This window comes from Carassius carassius, chromosome 47 (assembly GCF_963082965.1).
Source record: "Carassius carassius chromosome 47, fCarCar2.1, whole genome shotgun sequence".
NCBI classification, from domain to species: Eukaryota; Metazoa; Chordata; class Actinopteri; order Cypriniformes; family Cyprinidae; genus Carassius; species Carassius carassius.
The window spans coordinates 9,127,007-9,145,973 of NC_081801.1; the positions used below are offsets into that span (position 1 = coordinate 9,127,007).

The window sequence follows — 18,967 nt, forward strand, 5'->3', positions numbered from 1 at the left end:
TGGTGGTCACTGTTTGCAGGCAGTTGAGTGTGCGCCACATTCATGTGCAGTAGCTGTCATGACCAGGGTGACGCTGTGGTTGACAGACAGGGCTTCTGACAAGAAAGTTCAAATGTTCCTCTAGTCGCTGTTGAGCAAACCTGCCACCTGATATACTATGACATGTGAGCCAGTCAGGAAGGGACAGGATGCTGAGTCAGAGATGCTCAAAGTGTTCAGCCAGGGTGTGGCACTTTGAAAACTTAAAGAGACGGGCGGCTGTTTTAAACAGTCAAATTAGGGGGTGCATTTATGGGTAGATTTAATGTGGTGAGATACAAGTTGTCTGCTCAGAAGAGAGATTATTTTTGTTGCCTTTTTATTTATTTTTCTAAACATTGTGTAAACATGATATGCAGTGTTTTACATTTTAAAATGCTATCCTAGCTACATCTTAGCTTAATATGTAGAGACATCTGTAAGTAAGCTATTTGTAGGTTGACTCACCTAAAAATTAGAATTAGTTTGAAATTTTAATTTAGTGTTGCAAGTGGCGAAAAAAAATTATACACTTAAAAAAAGAAGCATAAATGACCTTAATGTAATCTACCAACAAATTGAATCTGGTCTGCGGTAATTGCTGCAGAGTGCCAATCTCAATGAAATATTGACTCATTTTTCATACACACCATTTTAGATGTTTTGAGATTTGGGTGGCCGTGATGAATGAAAAAATTAGCACCCATCTTCATTCCTTTTCAACTAAAGAGATTTGTGTTTAAAAGATTGTGATTTCATCACCCTCGGGTTTATTCTCTAATCAGTTACATTTATGCACCCTGTTGTTCACAACGAGATTTATATGTTGATCTTTCTTTCCTTTGGATGATACAGCAAAATTGTATTTCTCTGCAGTTGCACTTCTCACCAGTACTCGCAATAGATAGATAGATAGATAGATAGATAGATAGATAGATAGATAGATAGATAGATAGATAGATAGATAGATAGATAGATAGATAGATAGATAGATAGATGAGCTGATGACAATGAGCTGACTCCTTTTTTCCTTTTCCTCTTGACAGAAGAATGAGCTTCAGGATGCTTTGCTCGAAAGAAAAAGGCTCAATCGTGAGCTGCTTAGTCACATCCTGAGGGCCACAAAGTATGAGAAGGTAAGATATGGTCAGTATTACACCCTAGCTGATCTCATCAGATCAATGGCTGCTCATTACATGGCTCTTCTTGGAACATGTGCCCAAAAGGCTCTTCTCTGCATCTCATCAGCAGTATTGATATTATCACATCCCTTTCTGGTCAATATATATCCACCTTGTTTGTTTTTACTAGATTTAGTTCATTGATGCTGAATAGGTTTTTGCCTGTATGCATTTATTATGGTTTGAAATCGGCACCCAAATGCATATTGGAAATAATCAGAAAGTGAAAGACTTAAACTTGATCATACTGTGAAGGGAATCCAGTGACACTCAAATAGGGATAGAAATGTAAGTAGCAAATCTGCTAAGAAGTGGATATCATTCTGATAAAGGAGCTGCTGAGAGTGGCAGTCTATGGCCCTTTTTTTCTTTTTGCCAAGCCACCATGCCACGAATTGGCAGTCTCTTTCCGAATAATCCACAGGCTGCTCTTCTCCTCTAACAGCAAAAAGGGCCATCTGTCACAACCCCAGACAAGTGTCTGAGATAAAATGTCTTTTGTTTAATCAGGTAGTGCTGCCTGCTCCCATTCCCTTTCCCTCAGTGATCAAAGGCTCATTTCCCAGCATTCAGTGGTGCTAACAAGGCAGAGGAAAGTAGGTAAATAACCCCAAGTGGGACGGGTCAGTTTGTTACATACTTCTGCACCAGGCACAATCTCATATAACGATCTTAAATCATCTTAAAAGATGTGAATCAACCTCCCCATTTCTCTGAGCCTAACGAATGAAATGTGTGCTAATAAATTAGAGAGTATGGGCTTGTGCCAGAATGATGCAGCCACTAGTGTGTGATATATTGAGTGGTGAATTTTGATTGGAGATTTTTTGACTGTCCTGAGGTGACCCTCTTCTGCACTCATCAGGTGATTAGTTGCGTTTCTCTGAGCTCTGCCAGCATCATGAGTCAATGTAAAAGGTAAACACATTTTTGAACATTGAATATTTATTTTTAGAGCTGTCGCCTTAGATACAACCAGACCATATAACCAGAATTTTTATTATATAGTCTACAGCACCGCAGAGTTATGTTCCAAGCCTTATGAAGAATCACTGCACCTTCCATGAGAATTAAAAATAACTACTAAAATAATATAGCAAAATTATTGATACTGTTTTAAAAAAATTCTGCTTAGACACACACTCATTTAAAATATGCTCTCACGGTCCATTGTAAAATGCATTTACGCACTATTGCAGAGTCAGTCATTTTCTTCCTTTTGTTGTGGTCATAATTAAATGTCCAACATTTGAAGTCTGGCCAAGGTTCCTCTATTAGCTCTGCTTTTCATTGTTTAAAGGGATAATTCAACCAAAAATGAAAATCTGATGTTTATCTGCTTACCCCCAGGGCATCCAAGATGTAGGTGACTTTGTTTCTTCAGTAGAACATTAAATACAATTTTTTTTAGCTCAAACCATTGCAGTCTGTCAGTCTTATAATGTAAGTGGATGGGAATCATGGCTAAATCATACAATAAAATAAACAAAAAACATACACAAACAAAACCAAATTAGACCCTGTGGCTCTTGACGATACACTGATGTGTAAAGACACAAAACGATCGGACTGTGCAAGAACAGTATTTATATAGTTTTTTTTTTTTTTTTTTTACCTCTGATTCATGCAATGTCTGACCTGTTAGAACTCTCTTGAGTGCATCCTGTTGTGTGCGTTCTCAGCAGCAGTCGCGTGAGGCGTCTTCTTCTTCTTCTTGCTTTACGCCGGATCACAGACTTATAAGTGCATTACAGCCACCTATCTCTCAAATGGACCATTGACACTCTATTTGCAATCTCAGTTAGAGTTAATGTTCCACTTGATAGATCGGCAAGAAGAAGAAGAAGACGCCTCACACACCTGCTGCTGAGAATGCGCACAACAGGACGTGATCAGGAGAGTTATAACAGTTCAGACATGGCATGAATCAGAGGTAAAAAAACAATTAATACTGAAATACTGTTCAGTTTCTTGCACAGACCAATCGTTTTGTGTCTTTACACATCAATGCATCGTCACGAGCCACAGGGATTCATTTGGATTTGTTTGTTTATGTTTTTTTGTATGTTTTAGTCATGATTCCCATCCACTTACATTATAAGACTGATAGACTGCAACGTTTTGACTAAAAAAAATCAGTTTGTGTTCTACTGAAGAAACAAAGTCACCTACATCTTGGATTCCCTGGGGGTAAGCAGATAAACATTATTTTAAATTTTTTGGGTGAACTATCCCTTTAACTGACAGTTACTTGTCGTGTTTAGATGGATTTTTGTGACTTAAGGCAGTTTATATATCCTTATTTTGTTTCCAAATCTTTTACTCTGTAGGTAAAGTCAGACTATGATCGGCTCAGAAAGGCTTTTGGTTGTGTGAGTCAAGAGAAAGACTCTGCCAGGCAGGAGAAGGCTCAGCTCCAAGACAAACTGGAGAACCTTGAGCAGGTCCTGAAGGTAAGATCATTGTTGGATATTAGTGAAACAGTAGTTTGATTACCAATTCAAATCCAGCCAGCATTCAATATGATCTTGGAAAGAGAAATCTAAAACTTTAATCTTAATAACACCAATGATTTAGAAAGAGTTTTGAAGACAGAGACGGCATTGTAAAATACTGTAAACTAACTGTTCATTATATCATTAAACTCCTTTTTTTACTATGACAGTTTTTTTATATCTAATAAAGGAATCAATATTATAAAGATTGTATTTAGAGTCTTGCTTTTAAAGGAAAAACAGATCCCAGCTGAGATAATGATGTTGCATTAATCTGATTTGTTTATGCTAGCATCATGTTGCTCTCTCATTGTTCAATGAAACGTGTCCCTGTACTTGTAGCTTTATTGACTGCCTGTGTCATGTGTCCCGAGACGAGGAAGAATGTTCTTATAACAAGAAATCGACGGCTCATCTTTGAAATTAGAAATATGTTTTTATCTCTCCTACCTTTCTTATTATTGACTATGTGATAAATGATTACAGAAGAGATGAAATAAGACAAAGAACTAGAGGTAGTATAGCAATAAGTCAATCATAAAACAAGAGGTTTCTATGTAAAATTTCAGGATTCTTTTTGAAGTTGTTTGAAGATGTATTTTTCTTCTCAGAAAGGCCTAATCATTCCAGATAGTGTTGAAGCAGGGGACTAAAAAAAAAGATTTATTTTAAAGAAAAAAAAAAAGATTTTCTGTCTAAAATGTTTCATTTGAACTTTCCACTGGACAAGTCTATTTAAGTCTATCTATTTTAAATCTTCAGTTCTAAAAGGGATAGCTCACAATCCCCCCCCCCCAAAATAAGGAACCAACCGTTCTTGGTTTTCGGAATTTTCACAGAACATGTTGTGTGCCGCTCTATCAGTGGCTGCTGGCGTCATCACTCACACTGTCACTACTATACTTAACGTGTCTGTTAAAGCGCTCGTGAGGTTATTCATGATGCTTTTCCCAGATCTTTGTCCGCAGCCTGAAAACAGCAGATTAGAACAGGGATTAATTTGCTTGTTTTACAATGTGTCTTTAAGAAAGCAGGAGTTTCAACAAATGTGTGACAAACATGTCCTAATTCTAATTTCCTTATTTTTTACCTTTTGTTTTTACTTTTCTCACATTTAGCATATGCGAGAGGCTGCCGATCGGCGGCACCAACTGGAGGCAGAGCATGAGCAGGCCTTGGCTTTCCTCAACTCCAGACAGCAGGAGATCACCCTTCTGCAGAAGGTAAGAACCCCAGTGAACCTCAAACATACCTGCACACACATACTGTATGGGTGTTTCGTTAACTACAGTCACTGTAGTCCCAGGGATTCATTTTTGTTTATTTAACAGATTGTAAGTTTGAATGTGGCATTGAAACTGTCTTGTAAACTTTATAACAGACATAACCATTTATACTGTTTTTCAGTTCCCTTTTATATGGATGTTTAATACTTAGAATTATTTTTTTTATTTAATATCCAACCAAGCTGTTATTTTGTCATTTATGCAGGTGTATGAAAAAATAAATATAATAAATTGTTAGCAGGGCTGCAGCAAACAATTATTTTGATTATCAATTAATCCAATGATTACTTGAATGATTAATTGAATAATTGTAGATTATTTCACCGATTAATCAGTAGGCTTTGATCAATTATTCAGCTTTTTTAATTAGTTAACATACATATTTTATATATATCGTATATTATATATTACATTTATACATATAGAGCTGATTTGTAGTAGAAAATCAAATAGTAATTCTAACAGAAAGTGACACTGACACTTTTTCCTGTTTAATATTGTAAAGCTGCTTGCTTTAAAGCCATCTATTGTATAAAATGTTATAGAAATAAACGTGATATGACTTACTGAAGTGCCATCCATATCACTATCAGATGCTTTCTTAACTGCTTTTCTCACCACTGGCATCTTAGTGGTGTGTTTATTTTGTTTTTGAGAGAAAAGCTTGCAGCACATATTTATATATTCATTTAAATGCTGCTCTCATCAGTGTCAGTATGTTCGCTAACAGTAAGCCACTGCTTGTGTATATCAAACTTGTTTATACCTCTTAATTAAGAACAAAGTGTTGGTACACTCAACTATGACCCACAGGAGAAAAACTTGTGCAACATGGTCTTCAGGGTATATCAGGGTCTTTACACATGACAGCATTTGCAGTTTTGTAAACTTTCCCAGACTATACTGCTACGTTTGCATGACTCATAAGCATGTCTTCTTCTATTGGACTGCAGTCTGGAGCACTGAGTTACAGTCTTGCAGTTACGGTGACACACTGGTCAAACCTCATTATTGTAGGCCTTTACATTGCGTCATATGAGATCAACTATTGTTTATTGTCTACAGTATATCGACTATTTACTATTAAATGAGATTTAGCAAGGCAAATGAGTTTGAAATGAATGCTTTTCACAGCACTGATCACTATTTTGAACCAGTTCAGTTCATTATGCCAATATCTTATTCATCTGTTATTTTTTATATCATATCTAATGATCAAGATATGTCATCATTTTTTTGTAGTCCTTCCACAGAAGTTGATGTAAGGATAAGAAAATATTCTTCTGACATGAAAGCAAAAGATATTCTGGCATAGTAGGGCTGGATAAAATCAGTGCAGTCACATAATAGGATCATGGCTGCAGAACTGTTTGCTTTTCTTTGTCTGTGGCCTTTCAGGAAGGAGCAGCGACAGGCAAACAAAGCAATTAGAGCCGACAGCAGACACCACATCAGTGCAGATCCCTAGGGAGGGCTTTGACAGAGCTTTTACCTCACTAACATACACGACACAGGCATATATGCACAAATGACTTGATTCAACTCGCATGGCAATCATAGCCTGTCTTCATCTTACAATTTCCTGAGTTTTAAGTGTAATTTTAGTCACTTATGAGTAGGGGTGTAAAGTTCAAATTACTCACGATTTGGTTTGTAACACGATTTTAGAGTCACGGTTTCAGTACGGCTCGGTATGTGCTATGCTATGGAAAAAAGGACTATACTATCAAATAAAAATTAACAAATAATCTAACTACAAGCAACAGCACAAATGAATACAATAGAGCAAGGATACAAATAAAATAAAAAGTGCTTTTCAGGTTTTAAAGGTAGGTCTAACAGGTAGGTAGGCTTAACAGTTTTTAGGTACAGAAATTGTACTCAAATGTAAAATAATATTGCATATTTGACTGTAAAAATTAAAGATGAATCCTTAATAAAGTTACAAAAGCTATTTAATCAAGGGCAGAGAGTGATTTCCTTGTCTTTTGTTGTTTAATTTGTTGTTTAAAGAGTGCACAGATGCAGTACACTGATCATATTCAAACATATGGCAATCACATTGAACAGTTTACAAAGAGTGACTGTTTTTTTATTTATTTGTTCATTGCTGTTGTTGTAATGTTTTGGGAATCCAGAATGTGTATCCATCGACAGAAACATACTGTATGACTTTAAAATAGGGAACACTTATTCACTATTAACTACGACTTTTCCCTCAATAAATTCCTATAATTCCTAATAATTAATAGTTAGCAAGGTAGTTGTTAAGTTTAGGTATTGAGTAGGAGTAGGGATGTAGAATAAGTTCATGTAGAATAAGGCATTAATATGTGCTTAATTACTAATAATAAATAGCTAATATTCTAGTAATATGCATGCTAATAAGCAACTAGTTAAGAGACCCTAAAATAAAGTTATACCAAACAAACATAACCAAACTATGTCTGTTTTAACTGTTGTTATTTTTAACAAGCCAAATTACAGATGCATTAGCAGATTTAAGTTGAACCATGGTGCAAGTGTGCAAGAGCGTGGCGAACCGTGGGTGAAGAACGGTACGGTTTGACAGAGAACAGTTACACCCCTACTTATGAGCAACTGCTGTGAACTGTGACTCACAGTTTTGCCCTTCAGATACGGAATTTGGGATCAATAAATCTGTCTGAAATTAGATGAAGTAGCTTTGCCAACCAAATCTTGGCAAATCTTTTAGAAATTAGAATCAATGTAAAATTATGATGTCCTGCTGAAGTTGCACTTACTTTCTGAGATTTGGGTCTGTTGGATTTTGAGTAAATGGAATTGCATTTGTACAGCTAGACTAAATATGCTATCTCTTATTTTCAGGTTCAGGCTGAAGCTGGTGAAGAAGTGGTGCATCTGCTAGAGGTAAAATATTATCTTTTTGCTTCCATTCTGTCCTATGGAATCCTGCTATGAAAAGCCTAGTTTACACTCCTGGCTTGGTCAGCAGAGTCTGACTTTCATGCAAAAAGGACCTGTCTTCCCAAATTATCTTATAAACCTTTAAGGGACCAGTGCAACCTGTCTGGATCCCTCACGTGTTTGATTAAAGACCTCTATGTCTGACATTCAGTCCACTCTGAGAAGCTTCTGCTTGTCACATATTATCAAATTGACTTTCGAGGAGAACTTATGTCCCCTATGGGGTGTCTTTCCAGAGTATCATCATTTATATGACCTTCATAATTTGTTTGCCTTTTTTCATCTTTAAAATTGTTTTTTTTTTACACCTTGTGATTTTGTTTCAAGCCATTAAGTTTATCCTTTTTTCCGTATTTGAATATTTTGTTTGTTTTGTGATATTTTTCCTTTCGGACCCTTGTTATTCTGATTTATACATACATACATACATACATACATACATGCATACATACATACATCAGAATAACAAGGGTCCGAAAGGAAAAATATCACAAAACAAACAGTAAAAGTCACCCAGAAATATTTTTTTTGTCATCATTTACTCATTCCAGATCCAGTCTATTTTCTTCCACTGAACAAAAAGGAAAAATATTTATGTATATACTAATTTTCTTACATGTGAGTAAAGTGAGGTTTTCCAGCTTCAAATAGCACACAAAAACATTACAAAAGCATCATAAGAGTGCTCATTGTGACTTTATGTAGTGCATTTGAATTTTTGAGACCATAGTCAAGGATTTGTGTGAAGAACAGACTGAAACTGAAGTCTCTATTAACTGATTACATTCCAGTATGAACAGCAGGGATTATTAAATGATGACAGAATTTTGTATTTTTGGGTGACCCGTCACTTTAAAATGATTGCATTTTGTGTGTCCTTTGAGTATCTCTACTGCTACACTCATCTGTGTGGCTGAAAATTGAGTTAATAGTTTAACAAACAAAATGAAGTTTCCCTGAGACTGTGACAGGCTCTTGCATCAGGTATTTTGTTGTTGGGCTAAAACTAGGACCTGGTGAAATTATGTGACTTTATCAGTATTTAGGTCTGGTTATATAATGCACTTAATACTCTCTCTGTCCCCCCCCCCCCCCCCCTCTCTCTCTCTCTCTCACACACACACACACACACACACACACAGAGGTTAGTTAAACATCTAATGCCTTTGCCACTAAAAAGTCTCTCTGTTTTTTTTTTGTTGTTGTTTTTTTGCAGGGCCTTGTTTTTTTGCTGTTCAAAAAACAAGGTTCTCAAATTAAAACTAGGGATGTGTGCCACAGCTAATTTCATTATTGTTTAAAAAGAGATTTTGTATTATGAAAATGTTGTATATGCAATCCATTTGAAATCCTATTAATCTATAAAATCCCGTTCTGAATGTTGCTGAAAAATATTTGCAGTGTACTTATATATGCAATGTGCTTTACTTGCATTATGATCCTTGTAAATTTAACTTAATCAGCATTAGATAGACATAGTTGTTAAAATTCTACTATATCAATAGGCATTACAGGAAAATGTTATTTAAACTCAATAGCCTGTTATAAACAGACTTTCTTAAAAGTTAACCAACATAAATACCATGGCCACAACTTGCATGTTTGGGTTTGAATATGCGGTGTTTGTTTAATATGTTAGGTTGGTAAATCAAACTTTTCAGCCATGTCACCCTAACAATTTAGCATATTGTTGGTTTTCAAAGCAAAACAATTTGAGTACTACTGCTACAGTTCAGTTTATTTCTTCTGTGTATTTATTCCTATGTATGAAATAAATTATTAGTTTTTCTCGTTTATGTATTTCTTTCTTGTATATTCCTTACCCTGTTTATCAAAGGTCAAGGTTCATGACTTTGAGCATAAATGCCGGACATGGAGTGAGCAGTGCAATATTTTGTCAAAAGAGCTGGGGAAATATCACCTGGGTTCAGATGCAGAGGAGACATTAAACACTGACTCACAGAAGAAAAACTTGTGCAACAGTTACAACAGCCTGCAGCGCAAGGCTGAAAAAAGTGAGTGAAGCATTTTTCAAACAGTTGGAGGTGTATTTTCTCCCACATGAACCACAGACATTTAAGAATGTTGTTAGCAGTTTTAATAACACCTTTGTAGAATTTCTGACCTTCCTTTAAATGCATCTAATTTAAATAAAATTTATTTTCAGGTCACACTCTTTTGGATTTAAAAAAAAAAAAAAATTATGCAGCAAATTGCGTTTTTTTCTCATAAAGTGTACCATGGTAAAATTATAGTGCTTTTAGTAAGGGGGAACATTCAGAATGCATAATATTTTTTGAGTAAATAGAGCGCTGCAAAAATGATGTACTTTGATTACATTGATTGCAGGTTGCATTCTACATTCTATTTATTGTTTTTTTTTTTAATGATGAAATTATCGAATAATTAAAACAATTGATACTTCCAACCCCAGCAACCATTAGCTACTAGTGAAACCTGTTGTGTATGCTGAGATCTGTGTTTTATTTGTATTTTTTTTATTAGGAATATATAATTTTTTTTTATTACATCTGTGTTCATATTTTTATAATTATAATTCGTGCATGTGTAAATAAGTAAAATATCCGTTTTAACACATCACTTTGATTCCTCTGATTTTAAATAAATCTGTTTAATTTTATTGCCTTCTCATCTGCCTAATGTTATTTTTTCCACAGCCTTATTTAGATCCATTTGTTCAGATCCATCCTATTGTTCAGTGATCAAAGTCATTGATTTCCATTATAACTCATGCTTGCAGGTGATGAGAGATCTGACGGATCTCCACTGGTCTCAGAACTGCCCATAGTACAGCAACACAAGAGAGAAAAGCCAGAGCAGCTATCGGTCAAACCCACCATCCAAACCCAGAGTCGCTCCAGTAGCCCCATGCAAGCATCCCTCTCAGAGGTTTGTCATGCGTCACAGCTGCAGTGTGCCACGAGCAGATAACAGTATCAGTTTTTCTGACTGTATTTTACTCAGGAAAAAAGAAAGGTGCTCATTTCCTGCTTTTATAACTGGTCTCACTCGCTATAATTAGATCCATAAATGACCTCATATCAGATGTTGAAGATTGTCTGATGCTTTAGGAAAGTCAGTTGTTTATGTGTAACTCAATCCACTATTCCTCTGAGACCTTAAAGATGCCTGAAGTATGGAGTCAAAAAATAAATAAATTGATTAAAGATGAAGTGTGCAATTGTTTTGATGTAAAAATATTTTCTCCGGTCTCAACTGTAAACCATTTGTATGTTGATTTGCAAAACCCATTGTGTAAACACCATGACTTAGTGCTGCTATCAAAAAAGATGTTTGAGCATCTCAGCCAGCTTGACAGAGCAAAATTGTCTCAACTAATGGAAAAACCTGTTTGAAAACAGTCACTGCTTCTGCAGTTCACTTTGGTGATGCTATCACAACCATATGAATTACACACTTCAGCCTTATATTTCCCTGTCTATGAGATTGACATCAATGCAAATAAGTAATAATCATCTAAACTCTGTGCACTTAATCATACATGAATCAAATCATCCATAAACACATGCATGCACTGTGCACATTGAGAGCAGGACTGGAAATAAATGGAGGTTATGTAATGATCCTCACAAAACCCTGCCATAGACATAGTACATTCATGTTAGAATGTTCACTGTGGAATTTAAAGATCAAGATCAAGTGTGTCAGCTGATTTCCGCTCTCCCTAGATGGAGAATGAGGTGAGCCCAGCTCCGAGATCCAAGACAAGATACACAGGCCAGGTCCGCCTCTGCACTGCCCGATACAGGTACTTTTCTCACCACTTTTATTAAACTATATATATATATATATATATATATATATATATATATATATATATATATATATGTGTGTGTGTGTGTGTGTGTGTGTGTGTGTGTGTGTGTGTGCATTATGTTTGTATTTCACTCCTTTCTTTTTCTTTTCCTCTCGCTGTCTGGTCTTTCGGTCAGTTATAATCCCTATGATGGACCTAATGAGCATCCAGAAGCAGAGCTTCCTCTTGTGGCAGGGAAGTATTTGTATGTATATGGGGACATGGACGATGATGGATTTTATGAAGGTATTTGAGTTATGATACGAGTAATTATTATGAGAGAATTAAGAATACATTAAAAAAAGAATAGACTTCCAATAGCCCCAAAATGTATAAAAGATCCAGTCAACGTATTTGCTAATTGACCTAAACACGTAGTGAATTTAGTCAGTAACCGTCACCTAGCAGCATGAAGTAAAATGACATGATAACAAAATGCATCACAGTTACATTTTATGTAATGAGATCTGCTGCAGCTTATGGGATCTTTCTACTTCTGTTTGTTGTAGGAGAGCTGTTGGATGGCCAGCGTGGCCTGGTTCCCTCAAATTTTGTGGAGTTTGTCCAGGACAAGGAAAAGCCATCTATCGAGGGTGGAGAGGAGCAGGGCAGGCTGGAGCAGAGCTGTCTGAGCCTGATGACCATAGATGGAGGTGCTCATCTGGACAGCCTTAGCAGTAACGCCCTCGCCAACTGCACCAATGGGACAGGCGCATTGGATGGAGAGGAGCTGGGCGACGACATTGTGCCTTACCCCAGGAAGATCAACCTGATCAAACAGCTGGCAAGAAGTGTGATAGTGGCCTGGGAAGCACCTCTAGTGCCCCTTGGCTGGGGCAACATCAACGGCTACAATATTTTAGTGGATGGGGAAGTACGTTCCTCTGTGCCATTTGGAGGCAGGACCAAACTGCTTCTCGAGAAGCTGGACCTGGCTTCCTGCACATACCGTGTGTCGGTGCAGAGTGTGACGGACAGGGGGCTCTCAAATGAGTTGCGCTGCACTTTGCTGGTGGGCTGCAATGTTGTGGTAGCACCAACCGGCCTGCGCATGGATGATATTTTACGTGACTCCGCCGAACTTTCGTGGCTTCCCAGTAATAGTAACTATGCCCATGTCGTGTACTTAGATGGTGTGGAGCATGCTGTGGTGAAGCCGTGCTCTTACAAACTGCGTTTTGTGAACCTGAAAGCTGCCACAGTGTACAAGGTAAAAGTGTTGGCCAAACCTCACCAGGTGCCCTGGCACATGCCCCTGGAACAGAGAGAGAAGAGAGAGGCTGGGGTGGAGTTCTGCACCCAAGCTGCAGGTATGGTTCAATTCTAAAACTGTTAAAATATTGCACCATTACTAAATGATTTGACTCCAGTTTGATTCAGGTCTGATTCATTTCTCTTTATTTCATTTATAAGGTGTCTCTCTGATAATGCTGTTATTTTAATTATTTATTCAATGAACCGGCTCAAACTGCGCTGTTGCGGTGATGTGTTTGATTCATTTATGGGAAACATTTTCTAAGAGTCATTTGTTTGTAAATCAAACTACATTTGTTCACTGTATTTTTTGGATTCATTTAAAAAAAAACAAGTTCACTATAGTTGAGTTTGTGAATCAAACTGCACTGCTGATTTGTATGTTTCTGATTCACATAAAATAACAGAGTAACTTGTTTATGAATTGGACTGCAGTAGTTGCACTGAATGCTTGTTTTTAGAGCCTGTGAGTGTAACCCAAAAGAAGTTGCAGTATACATTCTTTTTATTGCATCACATTTAGTACAGACTGTGAAAACACATTCACATCTAAGGTAAAATCAGCAGCAGGGGAGCAACATTGCTTGTAACACTGATAAAGGGTTAGTAAAGTACTTGGTACATTACAAAAATATTGATTGTAAAAGTACAGAATATTTGCTGAAACTGTACAGTTGTGTTAGTTTAGCAGAATGTAGTGACAGAAAATGCTGAACAAACAGATTTTCCCACAGCCACTGAAGATTATTTTGGGATTATAAGAATCAATGAATCAGTGTTTTTTTTACACTATTTTTGTTATTCTGATTAGCACAACACTCCACTTAATAGTCAAAGGAAACAGAAATGGGTTTAGTGAGGCTAATTGGATTAATTAATTAGCTGAAATACTCAGACTCTTGTAAATAATGTATGCCCTCATGAGTTCAAGCGAATGAATCCACAATCCATTCTACACATCATGTATTGAATATCAGGTGTTTTAGTGTAACTAATTGGTGGTTATCCGTCCCTCCCCAGGACCCCCTCTGCCTCCTCAAGAAGTCCAGGTCCAGTGTGGACAAGCCCCAGGGGTCCTCCAAGTCCGTTGGAAGCCCCCTCCAATGACAACCATGGGAACCTCCAATGGTGCATATGTCATTGGCTACGCAGTGTGCACAAAGGGTCAGAGGGTAAGGATGCGCATGCATCAGCAGTCATATCTGGTCATGTTTATGTGACAGAACAGTTCTTGACTGCATGAAGACTAAACAATAGTCATCAAGGTCCTATTTTTATCAAAAAGTGATACTGATGCCCTCTGTTGGTGGAGTTGGGTAATTCTAAACACTTGAATTCAGTGTTTCTGGTGGTTTTAGGTGATGGAAGATTTTCACACTATAGATCTTTTTGTTGTTTATGTTATTTGGATGATTCATGAGGAGAACATTCGCCTGCAAAAAAATCACTGAATAATGGTAAATGTGACAGTATCTTAATGCTAATACTAATGCTGTTTCAGATCGCTGAGGTAATGTATCCACTGGCAGACTATGTGGCAGTAGAACTGAACCGTCTCCAGTGCTTGGAGGCCCATGAGGTTATTGTCAAGACTTTATCAGCACAAGGGGAATCTCAAGACTCCCATGCTGCCATCATTCCAAACCACCTGCTGGTGCCTCTTCCTAAAACCCTCCCTCCTTCTCACCACATGCCCCAGCAGTCCCAACCAATGCCTCCTCATCCCCAAATCCACACCCTTCCACCTCACCCTGGACCCCAACCACCCACCCATCTCCAAACCCTTCCCATTCACCCCAACCAGCCCCCATCTCATCTCCATCCCCACCGTGTTCCCCATCCCACACAGCCCTCTCCACCCCACCTCCAGCCTTTACCAACGCACCCAATTCCAATGCCTCAGCCTCAGTCGTCCATGCCAATGACCCAACCCCCACCCCAGCCACCCATGCCTATGCCTCAACCCCAACAACCCATGCCCCAACCCCAGCCGGCCATCCCCATGCTCCAACCCCAGCCTACTATCCCGATGCCCCAGCCTCACATTCCCCATCTAGCCCTTCCACAATCCCAAAGACCACTAAGTGCTAGAGAGCTGGAAACCAAAGAGCAAGGGCCAGGAATGCTTCATCATGGTGGGGGCCCACCTCAGCCATGGGAGCCTGGCTGCTCTCCATCTGGCCTGCATACTGGCTTGCCACACGGACACACCCTGGATGCCCCGGCCTGCCCAAATCGCCGCTCCCCATCACCTCAAAGGATCCTCCCCCAGCCCAGGGGTACGCTCATTCCTGACACTGTAGCCAAGGCTATTGCCCGAGAGGCAGCCCAAAGAGTGGCTGCAGAGAGTGGACGGGTGAGTCAAGTCAGCAAAAAACATAAAAGTAGTTGCAAACCAACCTTAACCCTAGAATGCATGATCCAAAAACTTATATGAAATTGGAGGTCAAAATTACCTATATATGATTATCTTCTTTTTCTTTTTGTTTATTTTTTTAATGTTTTCATCATCTTTATATATTAATTAATTAATTTATATTTTTTATTACATTTCCTTATTATTTTTTTATCTTTGAAAGGATAGTTCACACAAAAAATAAAATTCATAATATAAAGCAATCATATCTTTTCACAAGACTTGTATTTAAGCACTTGATTCATTTTACAGCACCTTTCTTGACTTTTGTGGATATTTTACATTTTGGTTATCTGGACTTTTAATGGTGGGACAGAAAACTCCAAAAACTATATATATATATATTTTTTTTTTAAGAAGACTAACTTAAGTTTTATGGATTTGGAGCTACAGGAGGGTGATTAAAGTATGACCTTTTTTATATTTTGGGGGAACTATCTCATTATGCTTAATGAAATTATTTGAGATTATATACTTATAGTATTATTAAATTGATTATATAAATGTAAATGTTTCAGTAATGTTCATTTGTTCTTTTCCATGTATGTATACAGTAAAACAAAGTTCTTAAATCTAACATAGATTATTTAACAAATCTATAAATAAATCTATAAATATTTTATTTTTAGATGATCTTGTGAACAGAAATTTTTTTTTTGAATTATTATTATTATTATTGTTGTTGTTGTCATTGTGAATTAGAATTCCATAGGAAATGCATGAATGTCATTTTGACCCCGTTTTCAAAGACTTGGGGTAGTATTTATTTTTAAAACTATTAATAACAAATATGTAAATTTTTTGCTGAGGCTTACATACAACATTTATGAGAAATACATAAAATATAAATTTACATTTATCTGACGCTTTTATCCAAAGCGACTTACAATTGCTACATATGTCAGAGGTCGCACGCCTCTGGAGCAACTAGGGGTTAAGTGTCTTGCTCAGGGACACATTGGTGTCTCACAGTGGATTCGAACCCGGCTCTCTCACACCAAAGGCATGTGTCTTATCCACTGTGCCAACACCACACCTATATATGTATAAATTTATATATTTTATTCAAAATATAATCGAATAATAACAACCTGAAGGTTCAGTTTTGACCCTTATGCATTCTAGGGTTAATATGTGCAAATGAGAACTCTTTTAAAGAGTTAATAAACATACATACAGAAGATTAGCTATCTTGTCAGTACTTAACCTCAGCATAACTGTCAGATTTCTTTATTAAGACTTCTGAAAGTACTTTAATGTATTTAGATCGAGAGGAGAAGCCAGGGCTTTCACTCTCAAAATTCAGATGAGGAAGAGGATGAGGATGAGGAAAGCTATCAGGCCCGCAGAAGAGGAGCATCTATGGATGACTTCCTCAGGGGCTCAGAGCTGGGCAGGCAGGTACGGCAGTTGAAGTGATTGCCTTACCATGTAACAAAAGGCATAAGAGGCAAATGTCAGCATTGAATGCTTATGTTTGTTGTTTTAGCTTGTGTATTTGTTTTTTCTCTCACAATCTGCATTTTACAGTCTCATTACAGTCACAGCGAAGAGTATCATACAGACAGCAGTCGAGGATCGGACCTCTCAGACATCATGGAAGAGGACGAGGAGGAGTTGTATTATGAAATGCAGCATGAAGAACGCAGGCGACGAAACTCCCACAACGCACCCAAGGTATTGGGTATCAAAAAGGCAAAGACCTCTCACAATAACCCAGTGTCATCTTGATTTGCATGGCTTTAACTAGTTTGGTTTCTTCCCGATTCAAGACCAGAGCCAGCACTCCATCTTCGAGTCAGCTGGATCGGGAATCATATCGGAAGCCATCTCACCGAGATCCTCAACCTCAGCGCCAACCCCTCACGGTCCCATCCATTGGTCAGTGCTCTCCCAGTAAGAGACAGGAGTCTGAGACTTGTCTGTCCTCCTGCTCCACATTTTCTCTGTTTGAACTTTTCATAAAGCTGGTCAGTGTGTGTCAGACCACCGCTGTATGTTCCAACCATAACCATAACCTGTTGATTTCAATCATTATAACTCTCTCTGAATCTTTAAATGGGTGAAAATAAAGATGCCAGAGTAGTTAGGAGTCTCCAGCCTGGGGAGGTTGACGCAGAACAGCCTTCGCATGGTATAACGACTCTCTGATTGGTGTTTCCCTCAGAGATAACCACTGAGAATAACAGTGAAGGGAACCTCTCTCCCATCAAGGAGGATGTTTACTATGGCAGTGTAGCACGACACAGGACATGGTCCTCCCGAAGGCATGGGGGACGCAGGCCTCCTTATGGTACGTGCATTTAGAGTGAGGTCCGAGGAGACAGTAAATGGCCAAACGCATGAAACTCTACTGTACTGCACTGAGATGGAAGCGTGTGTTGGAAGCAGTGATGTAAGATATCCAATAGCAACATGTATGCACAGAGAATGCTCCTCCCCCTTTGCACTGCCCCACCGACCCCTCCTCTCTTTCAACCTGACCACAATCATACTTTTACTTTGGCCATGCATGACTGAATGGTTAAAGTTAAAGAGCGGCATCTCACACCCAACGAATGCCACCGAATATGTATGTAGGTAATGGTTGCAAAGGAAGGTTCTTTGGCATTGACTGCAAAGGCAACTGTAGGGAATGCACATTTGGCATGTTGGAGTCACAATTGCGTAGATGCGGCAGGGACAAAAGGAAACAGGTGTAGTTTTTACTGGGGCTAATCTGATGGGTTTTTCTCAGATCCAGATCTCTGCATGGTTACAGTAGGGCAGACTACATGTGTTCCCCCTTTTTTTTCTCTCTCTCTCTGTGTCTGTGTGTGTGCCTGTCAGGAGCTTCATGTTTGGCTCGCTGCTCATCTGTAATTGGCTGCCATATGGGTGTTTCACTCACAATCACCACACACCCACACAAACTGGCAAACACAAACAGTGACACACATCATAACCATCATATTACAGTAAGAAATGTCTGTTTTCTTCAACCCACCCAAAATTTGTTTGGCAAATAAATGGATTGTGCAAGTATGGAGAGGAATTTCACTTCATTGGACTGAATTGCATGCTTATTCATATTGTCTGTTGTAATATACAGAGATTACTTGCTTTAGTAAATCCTCTGGTTGTTTGTATGCCTATCTTTAAAAAGTTTTCCCATATGAAACAAAAATATATTGCAGTATATTGGAAAATATCATGTAATATATTGGGCATATATTCTTATATATGGGATTTAATATTTATTTTTTCCAATATATTGCAATATATTGAAAGCGGCAATCATTTGTATATTTTGCAATATATTATATAATATATGTATCATCAATATATTATTAAATGTATTCAAATATGTAATATTTTAGAAGATAAAAAGGGAAAATAATATATTACAATATATCACAATATATTTTAAGAAATATATTGGTAAATATATTTTCCTTTCGTAAGGGTTGAATGCTTAATGTCTACCATAAAGACGTGCATAATGTAAATTGTTTTGTATATCAGGACAACTGGACAGCCATATTTGCGGT

At 37.7% G+C, this 18,967-nt stretch overlaps 1 protein-coding gene across 9 annotated transcripts in view; it reads left to right on the forward strand.

Moving 5' to 3' along the window:
* rimbp2a (RIMS binding protein 2a) overlaps nucleotides 1–18,967 on the forward strand; it is a 66,119-nt gene that overhangs the window by 40,188 nt on the left and 6,964 nt on the right. For 5 of the 9 annotated variants that reach the window (XM_059541711.1, XM_059541715.1, XM_059541719.1 and 2 more), the window contains 15 exons: nucleotides 1,065–1,154; nucleotides 2,065–2,110; nucleotides 3,540–3,652; nucleotides 4,813–4,917; nucleotides 7,831–7,872; nucleotides 9,767–9,944; nucleotides 10,691–10,839; nucleotides 11,640–11,719; nucleotides 11,904–12,013; nucleotides 12,277–13,077; nucleotides 14,042–14,193; nucleotides 14,523–15,377; nucleotides 16,704–16,838; nucleotides 16,968–17,114; nucleotides 17,210–17,333. In XM_059541711.1, the coding sequence (XP_059397694.1) occupies nucleotides 1,065–1,154; nucleotides 2,065–2,110; nucleotides 3,540–3,652; nucleotides 4,813–4,917; nucleotides 7,831–7,872; nucleotides 9,767–9,944; nucleotides 10,691–10,839; nucleotides 11,640–11,719; nucleotides 11,904–12,013; nucleotides 12,277–13,077; nucleotides 14,042–14,193; nucleotides 14,523–15,377; nucleotides 16,704–16,838; nucleotides 16,968–17,114; nucleotides 17,210–17,333 (3,127 nt within the window). Of the gene's footprint in view, nucleotides 1–1,064; nucleotides 1,155–2,064; nucleotides 2,111–3,529; nucleotides 3,653–4,812; nucleotides 4,918–7,830; nucleotides 7,873–9,766; nucleotides 9,945–10,690; nucleotides 10,840–11,639; nucleotides 11,720–11,903; nucleotides 12,014–12,276; nucleotides 13,078–14,041; nucleotides 14,194–14,522; nucleotides 15,378–16,703; nucleotides 16,839–16,967; nucleotides 17,115–17,209; nucleotides 17,334–18,967 lie in introns of all 9 variants that reach the window. The other 4 variants (XM_059541713.1, XM_059541720.1, XM_059541712.1 and 1 more) reach the window with 3 other exon arrangements.